This window comes from Scyliorhinus torazame, chromosome 13, assembly GCF_047496885.1.
Source record: "Scyliorhinus torazame isolate Kashiwa2021f chromosome 13, sScyTor2.1, whole genome shotgun sequence".
NCBI classification, from domain to species: domain Eukaryota; kingdom Metazoa; phylum Chordata; class Chondrichthyes; order Carcharhiniformes; family Scyliorhinidae; genus Scyliorhinus; species Scyliorhinus torazame.
This window is the reverse complement of record NC_092719.1, coordinates 70,484,415-70,503,109: the sequence shown is the minus strand read 5'-3', so window position 1 is coordinate 70,503,109 and position 18,695 is coordinate 70,484,415. Positions and strand designations below refer to the sequence as shown.

The window sequence follows — 18,695 nt, the reverse complement described above, 5'->3', positions numbered from 1 at the left end:
TCCTGATCTGTACTGATTGCTCAAGGCTCTGGACTGATTGGTCCAGACTCTGAACTGACTGATCCAGGCACTGCACTAATTCATCCAGGCTCTGCACTGATTGGTCCAAGATCTGCACTGATTGGTCCCCAGTCTGCACTGATTGGTCCCCGGCCTGCACTGATGGGTCCAGGCTCTGCACTGATTGTTCCCCGGTCTGCACTGATGGGTCCAGGCTCTGCGCTGATTGGTCCCCGGTCTGCACTGATGGGTCCACACTCTGCACTGATTGGTCCAGGCTGTGTGATGCTAATTCCAGGAACTGCGCTGATTGGTCCAGGCTTTGCACTGATTGGTCAAGACTCTGCACTGCTTGGTCCAGGTTCTGCACTGATTGGTCCAGGCTTTGCACTGATTTGTCCAGGCTCTGCCTTGATTGGTCCTGGCACTGAACTGACTGGTTCTTGGTTTGCACTAATTGGTCTAAGCTCTGCACTGATTGGCCCAGGCTCAGCACTGATTGGTCCAGGCTTAGAACTGACTGATTCCCGGTCTGCACTGATTGGTCCAGCCTCTGCAAAGATTGGTCCAGGCTCTGCACTGATTGGTCCAGGCTCTGCACTGATTGGGTAAGGCTCTGCACGGATTGGTCCAGATTCTGCACTGATTGGTCCAGGGTCTGCTCTGATTGGTCCAGGGTCTGCTCTGATTGGTCCAGGGTCTGCTCTGATTGGTCCCGTTTCTGCACTGACTGGTCGCTGGTCTGCACTGATTGGTCCAGCCTCTGACCTGACAGGTCACTGGTTGGCATTGATTGGTCCAGGCTCTGTCCAGATTAGTCCCTGGTCTATACTGATTGGACCAGGCTCTGCATTGATTGATCCAGGCTCTGCACTGATTGGTCCAGGCTCTGCATTGATTGATCCAGGTCGAGCACTGATTGGACCAGGCTATGCATTGATTGATCCAGGCTCTGCACTGATTGGTCCCTGGTCTACACTGATTGGTACAGGTTCTGCATTGATTGATCCAGGCTCTGAACTGATTGGTCCCTGGTCTACACTGATTGGTACAGGTTCTGCATTGATTGATCCAGGCTCTGAACTGATTGGTCCCTGGTCTGCACTGATTGGTCCACGCTCTGAACTGCTTGGCCCCTGGTCTGCACTGATTGGTCCAGACTCTGCATTGACTTGTCCAGTCTCTGCATTGATTCGTCCAGGATCTGTACTGTTTGGCCAATGATCTGCACTGATAGGTCCGGGTTCTGCACTGATCGATTCCGGGTCTTCACTGATTGATTCCGGGTCTTCACTGATTGGTCTGGGTTCTTCACTGATCGATTCCGGGTCTTCACCGACTGGTCCAGGCTCTGGGCTGAGTGATTCAGTCTCTGCGCTGATTGGTCTGGCCTCTGCACTGATTGTTCCCTTGTCTGTACTGATTGGTTCAGGTGCTGCGCTGAGTGGTTCAGGCTCTGCACTGATTGGTCCAGGCTCTGCACTGATTGTTCCCTGGTCTGCATTGATTGGTCCAGGCTTTGCAGTGACTGGACCAGCGTGGGCAGAGTCTTGCACCTTGTGCAGGATATCACAGAGCTTCTGCATACACTGCAGGCCCTGTCGCAAGACCTGGATAACACTCAGCCTAGGATCGGAAAGTGGGAAGCAACGTTCGCTCTACACAAGTGCCGGGCAATACCATCTCCCTTGACAATCAATGGCATTATAATCAGTGAATCCTCTGCTACGACCATCCTGAGGGTTGCCATTGACCAGAACTGAACTGGACCAAACATATAATCCTGTGTCTACAAGAGCAGGTCAGAGGCTGGGAATTCTGCAGAGAGTAACTCACCTCCTGACTCCCCAAAACTTGTCCACCATCTCAAGGTACCAGTCAGGACTGTGATGGAATACACCCCACTTGACTGGATCAGTTCAGCTCCAACAACATTCAAGAATCTTGACACCATTCAGGACAAGGAAGCCCGCTTGAGTGGCACCCCACCCACCAAGTTAAACATTCACTCCATTTGCCCTTTGGGGAAGAAAATCTGCCATCTTTACATGGTCTGACCTCCATGTGACTACAGACCAACAGCAATGAGATTGACTCTTAAATCACGTTTGAAATGGCCTAGCAAGCCACTCAGTTATAGTCAACCGCTACAAAGAAATCAAAAAAAGGAATTAAACTGAACAGACAACCCGGCATTGACCTAGGCACCAGAAACGACATTGGCAAAGGCAGACCCAGCCCTGTCAACCCTGCGAATAATCTAGAACCTCAGTCGACCAGGATCATCTTTATAAATATGTCATGGAGCAGCTAGAGTTTCTTTTCATATGAACTTACACTGGCATCAATGCCTTTGACTGCAAGTGCAGGATTCAGTGGCAGGCGGCAGACATGTATCTGGTAGAAGAATTTCTCTAATTCTTCAATCTCTTCCATCAGTAAAGTCTGTAACATGGAAAAAAGAATCATTCTTTACTTCTATGCAAAGAAAACCAGCGAAATATGCCCTGAGCAAAGTCATCACAGCAATCACTGTACCAGGAATAAAGGTGGATTTCCCCTTCCAACAGCAATGAGAAACATAGAGGTTAAAACCAGCGATCCATTACTTCCCAAAGATGACCTTTGCTCTAGAAATTGAAAAACATCCCCAGGTTATATAAGAGGGTTGATTTTATGAACATGTCTAAGTTCCACGGTGAAGAGGGTGTGGCACATGGACATGGGGATTTATAATAGGGAAAAGCTGACAAAAAGTGCATGACGATGTCAGATTTTTAAAGTATTCCACAACAGAGATTTAAATTGCACATATGCTTTGGAAACAAGAAAAGAGCAAATAATATCAAACAAATCTGGCATTAGCTACAGGATTCGGCTCCTTAGCCTCTGCAATGTCTGGTTCTGCGAATGTTGGCTTTGCCCCCACAATGATGTCGGTGGCACTTATTCACAGCTCTGTTGCTAGCTGCTCTGACACTATGTCGCTGAGGGGCTGAGTGCACACTAAGGACACACTTGATGGAAGAATGCAGAGTAAGCAAATTAACCTGTCATCCCTACTCTTAACTTTACACAGCTGAATACGTAGCAGCCTAGGCGAGGTGGAGGGCATAGTGGTTGTCGTGTTGGGTGTTCCGATTCACAAACGAACCAACATGGTTGTAGATGGTACAACTCTGTTTTATTATTCTGTACAATAATAACTATTAACTTCTGCCGGTGGTTCGTACTTCACCAGCTAACCTGTGGACCCAGCCCTAGCACTATCTTAGTGAGGCACTCAGCACATGGTGTATGTCTGAGTGGCACGCTGTGAGCTCTGAGCTATCTCCTGGTAGAATGAGCGGGAACTGTGGTGTTCCCTGTTTTATAGTGCGTGTGATCTCACTGGTGATTGGCTGTGATGTTGTGTGTAAGTTGGTTGGTCCATCTACCTGTCCATCAGTGTGTGTGTGTGATTGCACCATGATATGTTAATGTGGATATCATGACATCCCCCCTTTTCAAAAGGATATGTGCCTACATGGTAATAAATATTGGTGTGTACTGAGTGCATCTGAGTATGTGTGTGCAATATCTACAACATGTACATGAGGCTAAACTATATACATAGGAAGGTGTCAGGTGCAACAGAGCAACGAGGTTGTACCACAAACAAAACAAGTGCAATCATCAAATATCGAAAAGAACTCCTGGAACGACAAGAAAGAAACACGTTAACAGTATTGCAAAACAATTCAGTGAGACCAATGTGCAAACAGGCTCATAAGTCCAGTCTATTAGGTGGGCGATGAATTCGGGTTGACCGCCTCAAGAGTGGGTCAGGATCCACCGGCTGAGGAATGGGCCTGGCCAAAGGGCGAGAGAGGAGTAGGCAGAGTGGCAGGAAGCTCCACGAAGTCGACATCAGGGACAACAGGAGGGCGTGGCACCGGTGCATTATCACGTAGCGAGCGCGGAAGCAGCCGAAGGGCCCGCCGATTACGCCGGCGAATGGAGCCATCAGGCATGCGAACCAGGAACGAGCGGGGAGCCACGCGGTGGAGAACCTCGGCGGTTGCCGACCAGCCACCCTCCGGTAGGTGTATGCGGACGTTATCTCCAGGCGCCAAGGCAGGAAGATCAGTTGCCCGAGCGGCATGTGCCACCTTCTGCTGAGCACGCTGCTGTCGCATCTTTTGCAGTACTGGAGCATGGTCGGGTTTAGGAACATGAATGGGCGGCACAGTGGTCCTGAGCGTGCGACCCATCAACAGCTGGGCTGGCGAGAGGCCTGTGGACAGTGGGGCCGAGCGATAGGTCAGCAGGACTAAATAGAAGTCAGATCCGGCATCAGCAGCCTTGCAGAGGAGCCGCTTCACGATATGGATGCCCTTTTCCGCCTTGCCATTCGACTGGGGATGCAAAGGGCTGGACGTCACGTGTGTGAAGCCGTATGAAGCGGCAAAAGAAGACCATTCTTGGCTCGCAAAACAGGGCCCGTTGTCAGACGTGACGGTGAGCGGAATGCCATGGCGAGTGAAGGTTTCTTTGCATGCTCTGATGACAGCTGATGATGTCAAGTCATGCAGGCGTATGACCTCCGGATAATTGGAAAAATAGTCAATTATAATGACGTAGTCCCTGCCGAGCGCATGAAAGAGGTCCACACCCACCTTTGCCCAGGGGGACGTTACCAACTCATGGGGCTGAAGCGTCTCAGAGGGTTGCGCCGGCTGAAACCTTTGGCATGTGGGGCAGTTGAGCACGATGTTGGCGATGTCGTCGCTGATGCCTGGCCAGTACACAGCTTCTCGGGCCCTCCGCCTGCACTTTTCAACCCCGAGATGGCCTTCGTGCAATTGTTCGAGGACAAGCCGGTGTATGCTGTGTGGGATCTCAATCCGGTCCAACTTTAGGAGGAAACCATCAATGACGGCCAAGTCGTCCCGGACATTGTAGAATTGTGGGCACTGCCCCTTGAGCCACTCTTCCGTCATGTGGCGCATCACATGTTGTAGAAGGGGGTCAGCCTCAGTCTCACGGCGAATGTGGGCCAGACGTGCATCAGTAGCCGGCGGATTGGCCGATGTGAAGGCTACTTGTGCGTCGACCTGACAAACGAACCCCTCCTTTTCGGGCGGTGTGTTCACTGCTCTGGACAGGGCATCCGCGATGATGAGGTACTTTCCCGGAGTGTAGACAAGTTGGAAGTCGTACCTCCGGAGCTTGAGCAGAATGCGCTGGAGGCGAGGGGTCATCTCGTTGAGGTCCTTTTGAATGATGCCGACCAGGGGGCGATGGTCGGTCTCCACAGTGAACTGCGGAAGACCATACACATAGTCGTGGAATTTGTCGATGCCGGTTAACAAACCCAGGCACTCCTTTTCAATCTGCGCGTAGCGCTGTTCTGTGGGGGTCATGGCCCGCGAGGCATAGGCGACCAGGGCCCATGATGCAGTGTTGTCCCGTTGCAGGATACCGCCCCAATGCCGGACTGGCTGGCATCAGTCGAGATCTTTGTGTCCCGAGTAGTGTCGAAGAACGCCAATACCGGGGCGGTAGTGAGCGTGATCTTGAGCTCCTCCCATTCCTTCTGGTGTGCGGGCAGCCACTGGAATTCCGTTGTCTTCTTGACCAGGTGGGGAAGAGCCGTTGTGTGCGAGGCAAGGTTGGGAATAAACTTCCCCAGGAAGTTGACCATCCCGAGACAGCGTAGCACTGCCTTCTTGTCTGCCGGCTGCGGCATGGCTGCGATGGCTGCCACTTTGTTGGCATCCGGACGCACCCCTGACCGGGATATGTGGTCCCCCAGAAACATTAGCTCAGTTTGGCCAAAAGAACACTTGGCTCGGTTGAGGCGCAGGCCGTGATCTCGTATCCGTGCAAAGACACGCTGGAGACGACTGATGCGCTCCTGTGGTGTGGTGGACTAGATGATGACATCGTCAACATAGACGCACACCCCTTCGATGCCCTCCATCATCTGTTCCATGATGCGATGAAACACCTCGGATGCCGAGATGATGCCAAACGGCATCCTATTGTAGCAGTATCTGCCAAAGGGAGTGTTGAAAGTGCACAGCTTCCTGCTGGACTGATCCAGCTAAATCTGCCAAAAACCCTTTGAGGCATCAAGCTTGGTGAAAATTTTTAGCGCGGGCCATTTCGCTCGTGATCTCTTCCCGTTTGGGTATGGGGTAGTGTTCCCTCGTGATGTTATTGTTCAGGTCTTTCGGGTCGATGCAGATCTGGAGCTCGCCAGAGGGCTTTTTTACGCACACCATGGAGCTGACCCATTGCGTTGGCTCCGTGACCCGGGAAAGCACTCCTTGGTCCTGCAGCTGCTGCTTGAGGCGGTCCTTGAGTGGTGCTGGGACTCTCCGAGGTGCGTGAATGATCGGGGTGGCGTCCGGTTTGAGCCGTATTCTGTAAGTGTAGGGCAGTGTGCCCATGCCCTCGAAAACCTCCTGGTTGTGGGCGAGGAGCGAGTGGAGCTGCGGCCTAAATCTGCATCCAGGAAATCGGACGTGCCTTCTGGAGACAGAGTGTGTACCCGCCGAACGAGGTGGAGAATCTTGCACGCCTGTGCACCCAACAGAGAATCCTTTGAGGATCCAACTATCTCAAAAGACAGTGTGGCTGTGTATGAATTGTGTGCAACCTCGAGCTGGCAGGATCCCATGGCCGGGATAACGTTCCCATTGTAATCGACCAGCTGACAGTGGGATGGCCGAATCGGTGGTTTGACCTTCAAGGTGTGGAAGGCCGACCATGCAACGAGATTGGCGGAGGCACCAGTGTCTAAGCGGAATGTGATTGGTGATCGGTTGACCATTAGGGTGGCACAGCATTCATCGCCCGGATTAATGCTGTGCACTGGCATTGGCTGGTGGGTCCTACTTGGGGACATCCGGTTCCTGTCTATTACCGCAATGCGGAAGGATTCACGGTCGTCGGTATCACCAGTCTGCACGTCGTCAGGGTATGACTCGGTGTATGGGGGCTGAATGGCCCGCATGTCCCTGCGAGGCTGGCGGAATAGCGGAGAGTTGGCAGGTTGAGCTGCTCGACAGCAGGCAGCGTAGTGGCCCATCCTGCCACAGCGGAGGCATTGTCGCGTTTTGGCTGGACATTGCCGCTTTAAGTGTGCGGATCCACAGTTGCCACATGTCATTGCATTCGTTGCGCCACCGGGCATGCGCGGTGCGGTCCTGCGTAGAGCGCACCTGCGCATCACGTCCCTCTGCGTCAACGTCCCCTCTTTTGGCGCGTACAAGCGCAGGAGACCTCAGAAAGCGCGCAAAATGGCCCCCCTCGTCCGGGCCGCGGGCCGGCAGGAACTCGATCGACTGGACCCGCTCGGCCTCTTAGGACCCCTGCCGTGCCGATTCGGCCGCCTGGAATTGGGAGTACCGGCTGGTCGCGTTTTCGTGGTGGACGCAGGTTATGATGCCGGTGGCTAGGGTGAGGCACTTTATTTTGTGGAGCTGCTGGCGTAGGGTGTCCGAGGTGACCCCAAAAACTATCTGATCCCAAATCATGGAGTCGGAGGTGGCTTCATAGCCGCAGGACTGCGCGAGGATACGGAGGTGTGTCAAATAAGATTGAAAAGGCTCATCCTTACCCTGCAGGCGCTGCTGGAAGAGGTACCTCTCGAAGTTCTCATTAACTTCCATGCTGAAGTGTTCCTCAAATTTTAGAAGGACCGTCTTGTACTTCGGCTTGTCCTCGCCTTACGCGAATGCCAGGGAGTTGTAGATGTGGATGGCGTGTTGCCCCGCCGTGGCGAGGAAGAGGGCGATCTTCCTGGTGCCCGATGCATTCTCCCTGTCTGTGGCTTCTAGGAAGAGCTGGAAGCGCTGTTTAAACAGCTTCCAGTTGTCGCCGAGATTTCCAGCGATTTGGAGCGGCTACGGCGGGCTGATGGTGTCCATGGCCGCAGGATGGCGGATCTCTGAAGAGGTGCAGGTAGGTCTCACAGTCGCTGGTGAGTTTCCAGTCCTGGTATCATGTCGTGTTGGGTGTTCCGATACACAAACGAACCAACACGGTTGTAGATGGTACAACTCTGTTTTATTATTCTGTACAATAATAACTATTAACCTCTGGCTGTGGTTCATACTTCACCAGCTAACCTGTGGACCCAGCCCTAGCACTATCTTAGTGAGGCACTCAGCACATGGTGTATGTCTGAGTGGCACGCTGTGAGCTCTGTGCTCTGAGCTATCTCCTGGTGGAATGAGCGGGAACTGTGGTGTTCCCTGTTTTATAGTGCTTGTGCTCTCACTGGTGATTGGCTGTGATGTTGTGTGTGTGTTGGTTGGTCCATCTACCTGTCCATCAGTGTGTGTGTGTGATTGCACCATGATATGTTAATATGGATATCATGACAGTGGTATTGTCACTGGACAAGTAATCCAGAGATCAAGGACAAGGCAGATGGTGAAATTGGAATTCAATAAAAATCTGGAATTTAAAATAAAAATGACGTCCATGAAACCATTGTTGTAAAAGCCCATCTGGTCCACTAATGTCCTTTAGCGAAGGAAATCTGTCATCCTTGCGGCCTAGTAAAGTGACACCAGACCTACAGCAATGTGGCTGACTCTTAGCTGCAACTCAGTTCAAGGGCAATTAGGGATGGGCAACAAAACACTGGCATCGCATGCTAGCAGTCTGAATTTTACATGGCAGCATTCAGCTTGCATGAGAGTTAGTCTGATCTCCCACTGAAGCATCCAGATGTTGGGTTGTCTGCATTGTAATGGAGACAAGAGACTTTGGACATCAGAGGCTGCATCATTGCTGGGTATGTCAAGTTGCTGATGGAATTGGCCACAATTTATATGCTCGAATATATGGACTCCAAGCTCTGCACAAAGCCCTGTGCCAAACTGCTACTGGACTCTTCCATGATCCTTGTCATTGATTGTAAGCTTTCTAGCAGGGCTGCCACTACACTAATTGTTTCAATGTGCCTATACATCAGTTACATTCTTCCCACGCTCCCAAAGTCCCCATTTGAATCCTCTGCATAGGAACTCCTGGGTGGCCCTATCCTTCAATGAGCTGGAACCTTATCCCCATGCTCTGGCTACAGGCCACTTGAATTCAGACTCTCCCAACATGCAGACTCTGCTTTGAAGTTAACCCTCCTAATGTACACACAGTACCTGAGCTGATGGCTGTGGGTATCAGAGAAAATGGTGGCGTTCATTCCTTTTCCAGATCTTTCTCCTGCACCACAGCCTGGCCAGTTGGCCCTTCTTGGATATCCGAAAGGAGAAAGACACAAGGGGACAGTTCTGGCGAGGGAAGAGGGGGGAAAGCAAGAGGTGCATGCTTGCACCACACGCTTAGACCATCTGCAGCTTGGGAATCAGAAGAGAGTCTGGAATGAGTGGGAAGCGGAACATGAGAAGGAGGGTTAGCTATGAGGGTAGTGTCACCTTCAGTGGTTTCAGTCTCATTGCTGACCATGGCCTCAGCAATAACTGCTCTAATGATGACCACTGTATTCTCCATCAGTGTAAGGCCATGCATTTAGAACAAAGAACAAAGAAAAGTACAGCACAGGAACAGGCCCTTCGTCCCTCCAAGCCCGTGCCAACCATGCTGCCCGACTAAACTAAAATCTTCTACACTTCCTGGATCCGTATCCCTCTATTCCCATCCTATTCATGTATTTGTAAAGAGGCCCCTTAAATGTCACTATCGTCCCAGCTTTCACCACCTCATCCAGCAGTGAGTTCCAGGCTCCCACTACCCTCTGTGTAAAAAACTTGCCTCGTACATCTACTCTAAACCTTGCCCCTCGCCCCTTAAATCTATGCCCCCTAGTAATTGACCCCTATACCCTGGGGAAAAGACTCTGACTATCCACTCTGTCTTTGCGTCTCATAATTTTGTAGACTTCTATCAGGTCGCCCCTCAACCTCCATCGTTCCAGTGAGAACAAACCGAGTTTATTCAACCGCTCCTCATAGCTAATGCCCTCCATACCAGGCAACATCCTGGTGTTATGGGCGAGGTGTTTTCAGAACCCCAAAATGTATCATGGAGTTCAACTAACCTCTCCCTTTAATGGATTTGTTGCTTTTCCTAGCACACGGTTTTCCCCCTAGGTATGGGATTACAATCATGGACACGTGGGTTTTTAAACACAAAACACTGTTTATTCCATGAACTCAACTTAACATCTTAAATAAACATTGGCTCTCTGAATACCCCTTACTTCAAAGATAACTCAAAAAATATTGCAACAGTAAATAATTCCTTAAAATGTTCCTTCAAACTTCCAAGAGACTTAACACCTTTAAACAGTATCACATTAGATTAAAGGATATATATATTTTCTGTAAAATGGCAGAGATATATTAGCTTGGTTGCCTTCAGCTCCAGCAAAACAGCCAGGCACTTTTAAACTGCTCTCAGCAAAAACAGCCAGGCACTTTTTAAGCTGCAAAACCAAACTGCAAAACTTGCAGCTCTCTGGAAACACACAGACACACACCAAGCTGCTTTCTCAAACCTGGCTTTCTCCCTTCAAGCACTCTAAGCAAACCAGAACTTCTCAAACTGCTATCTCAGACTGGCTTTCTACTTTTAAACTGCTCACAGCAAAACAGCCAGGCACTTTTAAACTGCTCTCAGCAAAACCAGCCAGGCACTTTTTAAATTGCAAAACCAAACTGCAAAATAGCGGAACTCAGCTGAGCGCCACCCACTCTCTGACATTACTGTTTTCTTAAAGGTACATTGCTTACACATCCATTTCTTAAATGCACTCTTGCATGACACTTCCCCCCAGGAAAAAAAAAAGAAACCATCAACTTCAAGATGGTTTCATTTTTCACTTTTGCACCATCCACTAAGAAATGTACACAGTAAATATACATTTTCATTTAAAGAAAACAACACACTCAAACAGGTATAATAATATAGTCCATTTTTCTTTGTTCTTCTTCCTCCAAACTTCCTCTCTTTGAACAAAGTCTCTGCATGATCCATCCATTCCTCTACTCCTCGGCATTTCTCTTTAGAATCAGATACTTTAGTTCATCTGAATACAGAGTCCCTTGCACTTCTCCAATACAGGAACATTGGTGATCACAGCTTTCAGGCAGTCAAATGCCTATTGAAAGTGCGCTGTCCATTGCAATTCCATCAGTGGAGTAATCACGCCACAAAACTTTTGCACAAATGTTCGATCAACTCCACTCATGCTAAGAAATCGCATTATTTCCCTTCGTCTTGAGGATAATGGGAACTCCACAAGGAAAGTGATTCGGGCTTCTCCAAATTCACTTTCGGCTAGGTTCATCACCAAACCTGCCACCTGAAGTCGATTGAAGAACTCCATACGATGCTTTAAATGTTCTTTCCATGTCTGGAAGTTGTAAATAAAAGCAGATTGTCCCACTTTCTCAATGCAATCCTTCAAATGTGGGATAGGATAAGAGTCCGTTCTTGTAACTGCATTCACCTTTCTATAGTCCACACACAACCATTGGGTACCATCTTGTTTAGGTACCATCACTACGGGTGAGCTCCATTGGCTGCAACCCACTTCAATTATGCCATTCTTCAGCATTCTCTCAATCTCTCTGTTAACCTGTGCCAATTTTAAAGGATTAAGTCCATATGGATGTTGTTTGATAGGAACAGCATTGCCCACATCTACATCATGTATCGCCATTTTAGTACTTCCCAATTTATCTCTACAAACTTGCCCATGTGATATCAATAACTCTTTCAGGTCAGTTCGTTTTCCCTCTGGAAGGTAACTTAACAATTCATCCCAATTTTTAAGAACATCCTAATTTTCCAATTTAATTTGAGGTATGTCAAATTCACAGTCATCTGGATTTGGTTTGTCACTTTGAGTTAGAATCATTAATACCTCCTTTTTCTCTCCTTCCCTTTCAAAGTACCTTTTAACCATATTCACATGACACACTCGGTGAGTCTTCCTTCTATCTGATGTTTTACCACATTATTCACCTCACTTAATTTCCTTTCAATCTGATACGATCTTCAAAACCTAGCTTTTAAAGGCTCCCCTACCACTGGTAACAACTCTAAAACTTTATCCCCACTGGCAAAACTACGAACTTTGGATTTCTTGTCCGCTACTCGTTTCATTACATTTTGTGCAACTTTCAAATGTTGTCTAGCCAATTCAGCTGCTCTATCTAATCATTCCCGAAACTTTGACACGTAATCCAATAGTGTAATTTCCGATTTCTCACCCACCAATTTTTCCTTAATCAATTTAAGTGGTCCTCTTACCTCATGACCAAAAATTAGTTCAAAAGGACTAAATTTGGTAGACTCATTAGGTGCATCCCTAATTGCAAACAATACGAATAGAATTCCTTTATCCCAATCCTCTGGATAATCTTGACAATACACCTTCAACATTGTCATTAATGTCTGATGCCATCTTTCTAACGCTCCCTGCGATTCTGGATGGTACGCAGTTGATTTAAATTGTTTTATTCCTAAGTTATCCATAACTTCTTTGAATAAGACCTGGAGGAGGGCGTAGAAGGATGAGTGAGTAAATTTGCAGATGACACCAAAGTCGGTGCAGTTGTGGACAGTGCGGCAGGATGTTACAAGTTACAGAGGGACATAGATAAGCTGCAGCGCTGGGCTGAGAGGTGGCAAATGGAGTTTAATGCAGAAAAGTGTGAGGTGATTCATTTTGGAAGGAATAACAGGAAGACAGAGACTGGGCTAATGGTAAGATTCTTGGTAATGTGGATGAGCAGAGAGATCTCGGAGTCCATGTACATAGATCCTGAAAGTTGCCACCCAGGTTGAGAGGGTTGTTAAGAAGGCATTAGCTTTTATTGGTAGAGGGATTGAGTTTCGGAGCCATGAGGTCATGTTGCAGCTGTACAAAACTCTGGTGCAGCCGTATTTGGAGTATTGCGTGCAATTCTGGTCGCCGCATTATAGGAAGGATGTGGAAGCATTGGAAAGGGTGCAGAGGAGATTTACCAGAATGTTGCCTGGTATGGAGGGAAGATCTTATGAGGAAAGGCTGAGGGACTTGAGGCTGTTTGCGTTAGAGAGAAGAAGGTTAAGAGGTGACTTAATTGAGGCATACAAGATGATCAGAGGATTGGATAGGGTGGACAGTGAGATCCTTTTTCCTCGGATGGTGATGTCTAGCACGAGGGGACATAGCTTTAAATTGAGGGGAGATAGACATAGGACAGATGTCAGAGGTAGGTTCTTTACTCAGAGAGTAGTAAGGGCGTGGAATGCCCTGCCTGCAACAGTAGTGGACTCACCAACACTAAGGGCATTCAAATGGTCATTGGATAGACATATGGATGATAAGGGAATAGTGTAGATGGGCTTTAGAGTGGTTTCACAGGTTGGAGCAACATCGGGGGCCGAAGGGCCTGTACTGCGCTGTAATGTTCTATGTTCTAACTTTGAAGTAAAATTCATTCCTTGATCCGATTGAATTTCTGTGGGTAGTCCATATCTAGTAAAGAATTTAAGTAACTCCTCCACAATCCTTTTAGCTGTAATATTACGTACTGGAATGGCCTCTGGAATCCTAGCAGACACATCTATTACAGTCAAAAGATATTGATTCCCACTTTTTGTTTTAGGATGCGGTCCTACACAATTGATTAGGACCCTTGTAAAAGGTTCCTCAAATGCTGGAATGGGTATTAAGGGTGATGGTTTTATCACTGCTTGAGGTTTCCCTATCACTTGACATGTGTGACATGATTGACAAAATTTAACATCTTTATGTAGTCCAGGCCAATAAAAATGTTTCTGGATTTTAGCTTGAGTTTTCCTTATTCCCAAATGACCTCCCACTGGTACCTCATGTGCAACTCGCAACACCTCCTTTCTATACCCTACCGGCAATACTACTTGATGAACTTCTGCCCACTTTTCATCCGCCTGCATATGTACAGGTCTCCATTTGTTCATCAAGACATCATTTTTATGGTAATAACACTGGTATACTCTCAGATTCCTCTTCCGTATATGCTTTCTGATATATCCGTTTTATTTCTACATCTTTCTGTTGTAACCCAGCCAATTTTCCTGAACTAAAAATATCCGCCTCATCCTCCACCTGTTCTTGTTCTTTTTCAACCAGCTGATCAAAAATCGTTTCTGATAATTGCACTTCAACTTCATCTTCACTCTTTGATTTCTCCTCTTGTCTTAACCTGTGACTTTGCGACCTTGTTACTACACAATCCGGAGAAATCCCAGGATATTCGTCTTTCAACACTTCAGTTGACTGATTTTCCAATGGCTTATCAACCACAGTAGGCATCACTCCCACCTGCGATTCAGCTATATCATTACCCAAGATAAACTGTATTCCTGGACAAGATAGTTTATCTATTACTCCTACTACCACTTCACCACTCTTCACTGGACTTTCCAACCTTACCTTATGTAATGGAACGCTACTCCTCTCACCCTGAATTCCACATATCACCACCTTTTCTGGCAACATTCTTCCCAAACTACATAATTCCTCATCTCTTACCATTAAAGATTGACTAGCCCCTGTATCTCTTAAAATTGTGACTTCTTTACCTGCTCCTCCTGATACACATGAGTAAACTTTACCCACACAAGTAAATTATTTAAAGACATCTGGCACCTTCTTAACAATTACTACTTGACTTCTTGAACAGGCTATACAATCGTTTGCACCTCCTTCGCTTTCGTTGGGCTTTCCTTTACCACTCTAACAAACCCCACTATCTTATCCTGTTTTACCACAGCAGCCTTCCTAGTGCTTTTCTTCAACCACCAACACTGTGACTTTACATGGCCTAGTTTATTACAGTGGGAAAACATCTGAAACTTTTCATTTCTTTTCCACCCTCCTGGATTTCTTTTTTAATCTGAGGTACACTCTCTTTATTGTCTCCCATCAGATCACCTTTACCTTTACCACTTGAGTATTTCTCATGTCCCCAGTTTCTATCCCTCACCGGCTGAAACTGATGTCGGAAATCAATCTTTGATTTATGAACTAATTCATAATCATCTGCCATTTCCGCTGCTAATCTCGCAGTTTTAACCCTCTGTCCTTCCACATGAGTTCTCACTACATCAGGAATTGAATTTTTAAACTCCTCCAAAAGTATAATTTCTCTGAGAGCTTCATACGCTTGGCCTATTTTCAAAACCCTTATCCACTTATCAAAATTACTCTGTTTGAGCCTTTCAAACTCCATGTATGTTTGACCAAATTGTTTCCTTAAATTTCTAAACCTTTGTCTGTAAGCTTCAGGCACTAGCTCATATGCACTTAAGATGGATTTCTTCACCTCCTCATACGTTCCAGTTACCTCCTCCGATAGTGATACAAACACTTCCCTAGCTCTACCTACCAGCTTTGTCTGAATCAGTAACACCCACATGTCCCGTGGCCATTTCTTTTGTTTAGCTACCTTCTCAAATGAAATGAAAAAGGCTTCCACTTCCTTCTCGTCAAACATTGGCAATGCTTGGACATATTTAAATAGATTCCTACCAAGCCTTCGACTATGACGCTCTTTCTCACTATCCTCATCACTACCATCCAACTGTACGTTTCCCTTTACATCTGCCAATTTTAACTGATTGCCATGTTTCATGGTCATTTTCTGAAATTCAAACTCCTTCTCTTTATCTTTTTCCCTGAACTGCATCTCCCTTTCTTTTTCTTTTTGTTCTGCTAGGGCTATTCTTTCTTTTCTCCTTTCATCTCTCTCCTTTTCTGTTTTCTCGCTTTCACTTTCTTTTTTCTCTCTCTCTCTCTCTTTCTCTTTCCTCTCTCTCACTCTCGTATGCCAGCCGCTTAAATTCTTTCTCATGTTCCTTTTGTTTAATTTGCAACTGAATTTTTGCCATTTCCAATCAGTCAAACTCTATCTTAGGCAATTTTAAATGCTTAACCACCACCATAATTACCTCATCTTTTCGCATTTTGTCAGGTAATGTTAACTGCAATGGTCTTGCCACATCTAACAGTCTGCTTTTCGTTTCTGTCCGTAAGATACTACGTGTGACCTTCTCCACCCCCAAAAATGCCTGAGCCTCTGAAAGAGCCATTGTTCACAACACTCTCTCCACTTAAACTAAAATACCACACTGGAAAAGCAACAATCTTTCACTGTCTTTAAGTTCACAAAAGCCAATCCAATAGATAGATTTTTATCCCCCTCGAGCCCCCAATTGTTATGGGCGAGGTGTTTCAGAACCCCAAAATGTATCATGGAGTTCAACCAACCTCTCCCTTTAATGGATTTGTTGCTTTTCCTAGCACACGGTTTTTCCCCTCGGTATAGGATTACAATCATGGACACGAGGGTTTTTAAACACAAAACACTGTTTATTCCATGAACTCAACTTAACATCTTAAATAAACATTGGATCTCTTAACACCCCTTACTTCAAAGATAACTCAGAAAATATTGCAACAGTAAATAATTCCTTAAAATGTTCCTTCAAACTTCCAAGAGACTTAACACCTTTAAACAGTATCACATCAGATTAAAGGATATATATATTTTCTGTAGAATGGCAGAGATATATTAGCTTGGTTGCCTTCAGCTCCAGCAAAACAGCCTGGCACTTTTAAACTGCTCTCAGCAAAAACAGCCAAGCACTTTTTAAGCTGCAAAACCAAACTGCAACACTTGCAGCTCTCTGGAAACACACAGACACACACCAAGCTGCTTTCTCAAACCTGGCTTTCTCCCTTCAAGCACTCTAAGCAAACCAGAACTTCTCAAGCTGCTGTCTCAAGCTGGCTTTCTACTTTTAAACTGCTCACAGCAAAACAGCCAGGCACTTTTAAACTGCTCTCAGCAAAACCAGCCAGGCACTTTTTAAATTGCAAAACCAAGCTACAAAATGGCGGAACTCAGCTGAGCTCCACCCACTCTCTGACATCACTGTTTTCTTAAACGTACATTGCTTACACATCCATTTCTTAAAGGCACTCTTGCATGACACTGGTAAATCTCTTCTGCACTCTCTCTAAAGCCTCCACCGCCTTCTGGTAGTGTGGCGACCAGAATTGAACACTATACTCCAAGTGTGGCCTAACTAACGTTCTATACAGCTGCAACATGACTTGCCAATTCTTATACTCAATGTCCCAGCCAATGAAGGCAAGCATGCCGCATGCCTTCTTGACTACCTTCTCCACCTGTGTTGCCCCTTTCAGTGACCTGTGGACCTGTACACCTAGATCTCTCTGACTTTCAATACTCTTGAGGGTTCTACCATTCACTGTATATGATTTTATGTTGTACTGTATTTATGCTGTGATGAATTTCCGATTTGTTGTTCTGTTACCTAATCATTCAGAGTCAACTGAAACCAAAATGGTGGGTATGTTCAGTTTAGTCACTATATAAGTCGGAACATGACACACTAGTTACAATGGAAAACACCTGGGACAAAGCAGTGAGTACTGATCCCTGTCAGCCTGAACAAAGAACAAAGAAAAGTACAGCACAGGAATAGGCCCTTCGGCTCTCCAAGCCCGTGCCGACCATGCTGCCCGTCTAAACTAAAATCTTCTACACTTCTTGGGTCCGTATCCCTCTATTCCCATCCTATTCATGTATTTGTCAAGATGCCCCTTAAATGTCACTATCGTCCCTGCTTCCACCACCTCCTCCGGTAGCGGGTTCCAGGCACCCACAACCTCTGTGTAAAAACTTGCCTCGTACATCGCCTCTAAACCTTGCCCCTCGCACCATGAATTACACATGCATGAATTACACATGTGAACAACATTTTCTTCCTCTTCCTTTGTCTTTACTTCTCAGTGTTTCATGTCTTCATGGATATTCAAATAAGCTAAGAACGTTAGCTTGGATCTACAGTTAGGTTTACCCTCCATTACATGCTGCGCTTTATACCCTTTTACAGAGGTGGATTAGGGGGTTCATTGATAGGGTCTTATGGTCCAATAAAATGTTGAGTTCTATGTCTAAACCATGAGGTGAAAGCCCTCCTTTACCGGCCATTAGCATCTGGAGCCTTTGCATGTACCTGCCGTTCTTGAACACTCAAGCTTTTGCATCATCTTTTCATTATCTCATCTCAAGCTGTTTTCTCTGATAATATCCATCCTTCCAAAATACTTTTCCTCTCTGACTAACTTTCAGAAATTTCATAATTTTTACCGATCGTATCACCATTTATTTATCCCCAAAGCTGCTCATAATTCTTTTTTTCAAGCTGTTCATAGTGGCTACTTAGTCCAGCTGTCTTTATTTTATACAAGACTGTTGAACCATGATGATTCATTGAAGTACTTCCTATTCTATTCCTACACACCAATTAATTTTTGCATTGAAGCAAGCATCCCAATTAAACAAGGTTAACTGAAAATCCTCACACGGCTTTGAAGCATGGTTATTTGTTTGAAGTGTCTCTCCCACGATTTGAAGTTCTTATCTAACCATGGCCTCTTTCCAGGCTAGGTACAGCTGTCATCACCCAAGAATAACTATTCCACTAACTCTGTTACTAGGGAAACAAAACCTAAGCAGTTTACAGCAGAACAAAACTTTAGTGTCTGCCTCCTGCTGGTCAGCTCCTGCTACCTCGGGTTATGTGTCACCTCGCTCTGCAAGAGAGCAGGAAGTGCGTTGGTGAGTGTGGTGCAGTGTGTTGGGGTGATGTGACTGTCATGGTTGAAT

At 46.5% G+C, this 18,695-nt stretch overlaps 1 protein-coding gene across 1 annotated transcript in view; it reads right to left on the bottom strand.

The window, feature by feature from the left end:
- The window catches only part of LOC140388097 (phosphatidylinositol 3-kinase C2 domain-containing subunit gamma-like), a 310,331-nt gene that overhangs the window by 108,242 nt on the left and 183,394 nt on the right, over positions 1–18,695 (bottom strand). The window contains exon 21 of the mRNA XM_072471736.1: positions 2,338–2,445. Coding sequence (XP_072327837.1) covers positions 2,338–2,445 — 108 coding nt within the window. The remainder of the gene's footprint in view (positions 1–2,337; positions 2,446–18,695) is intronic.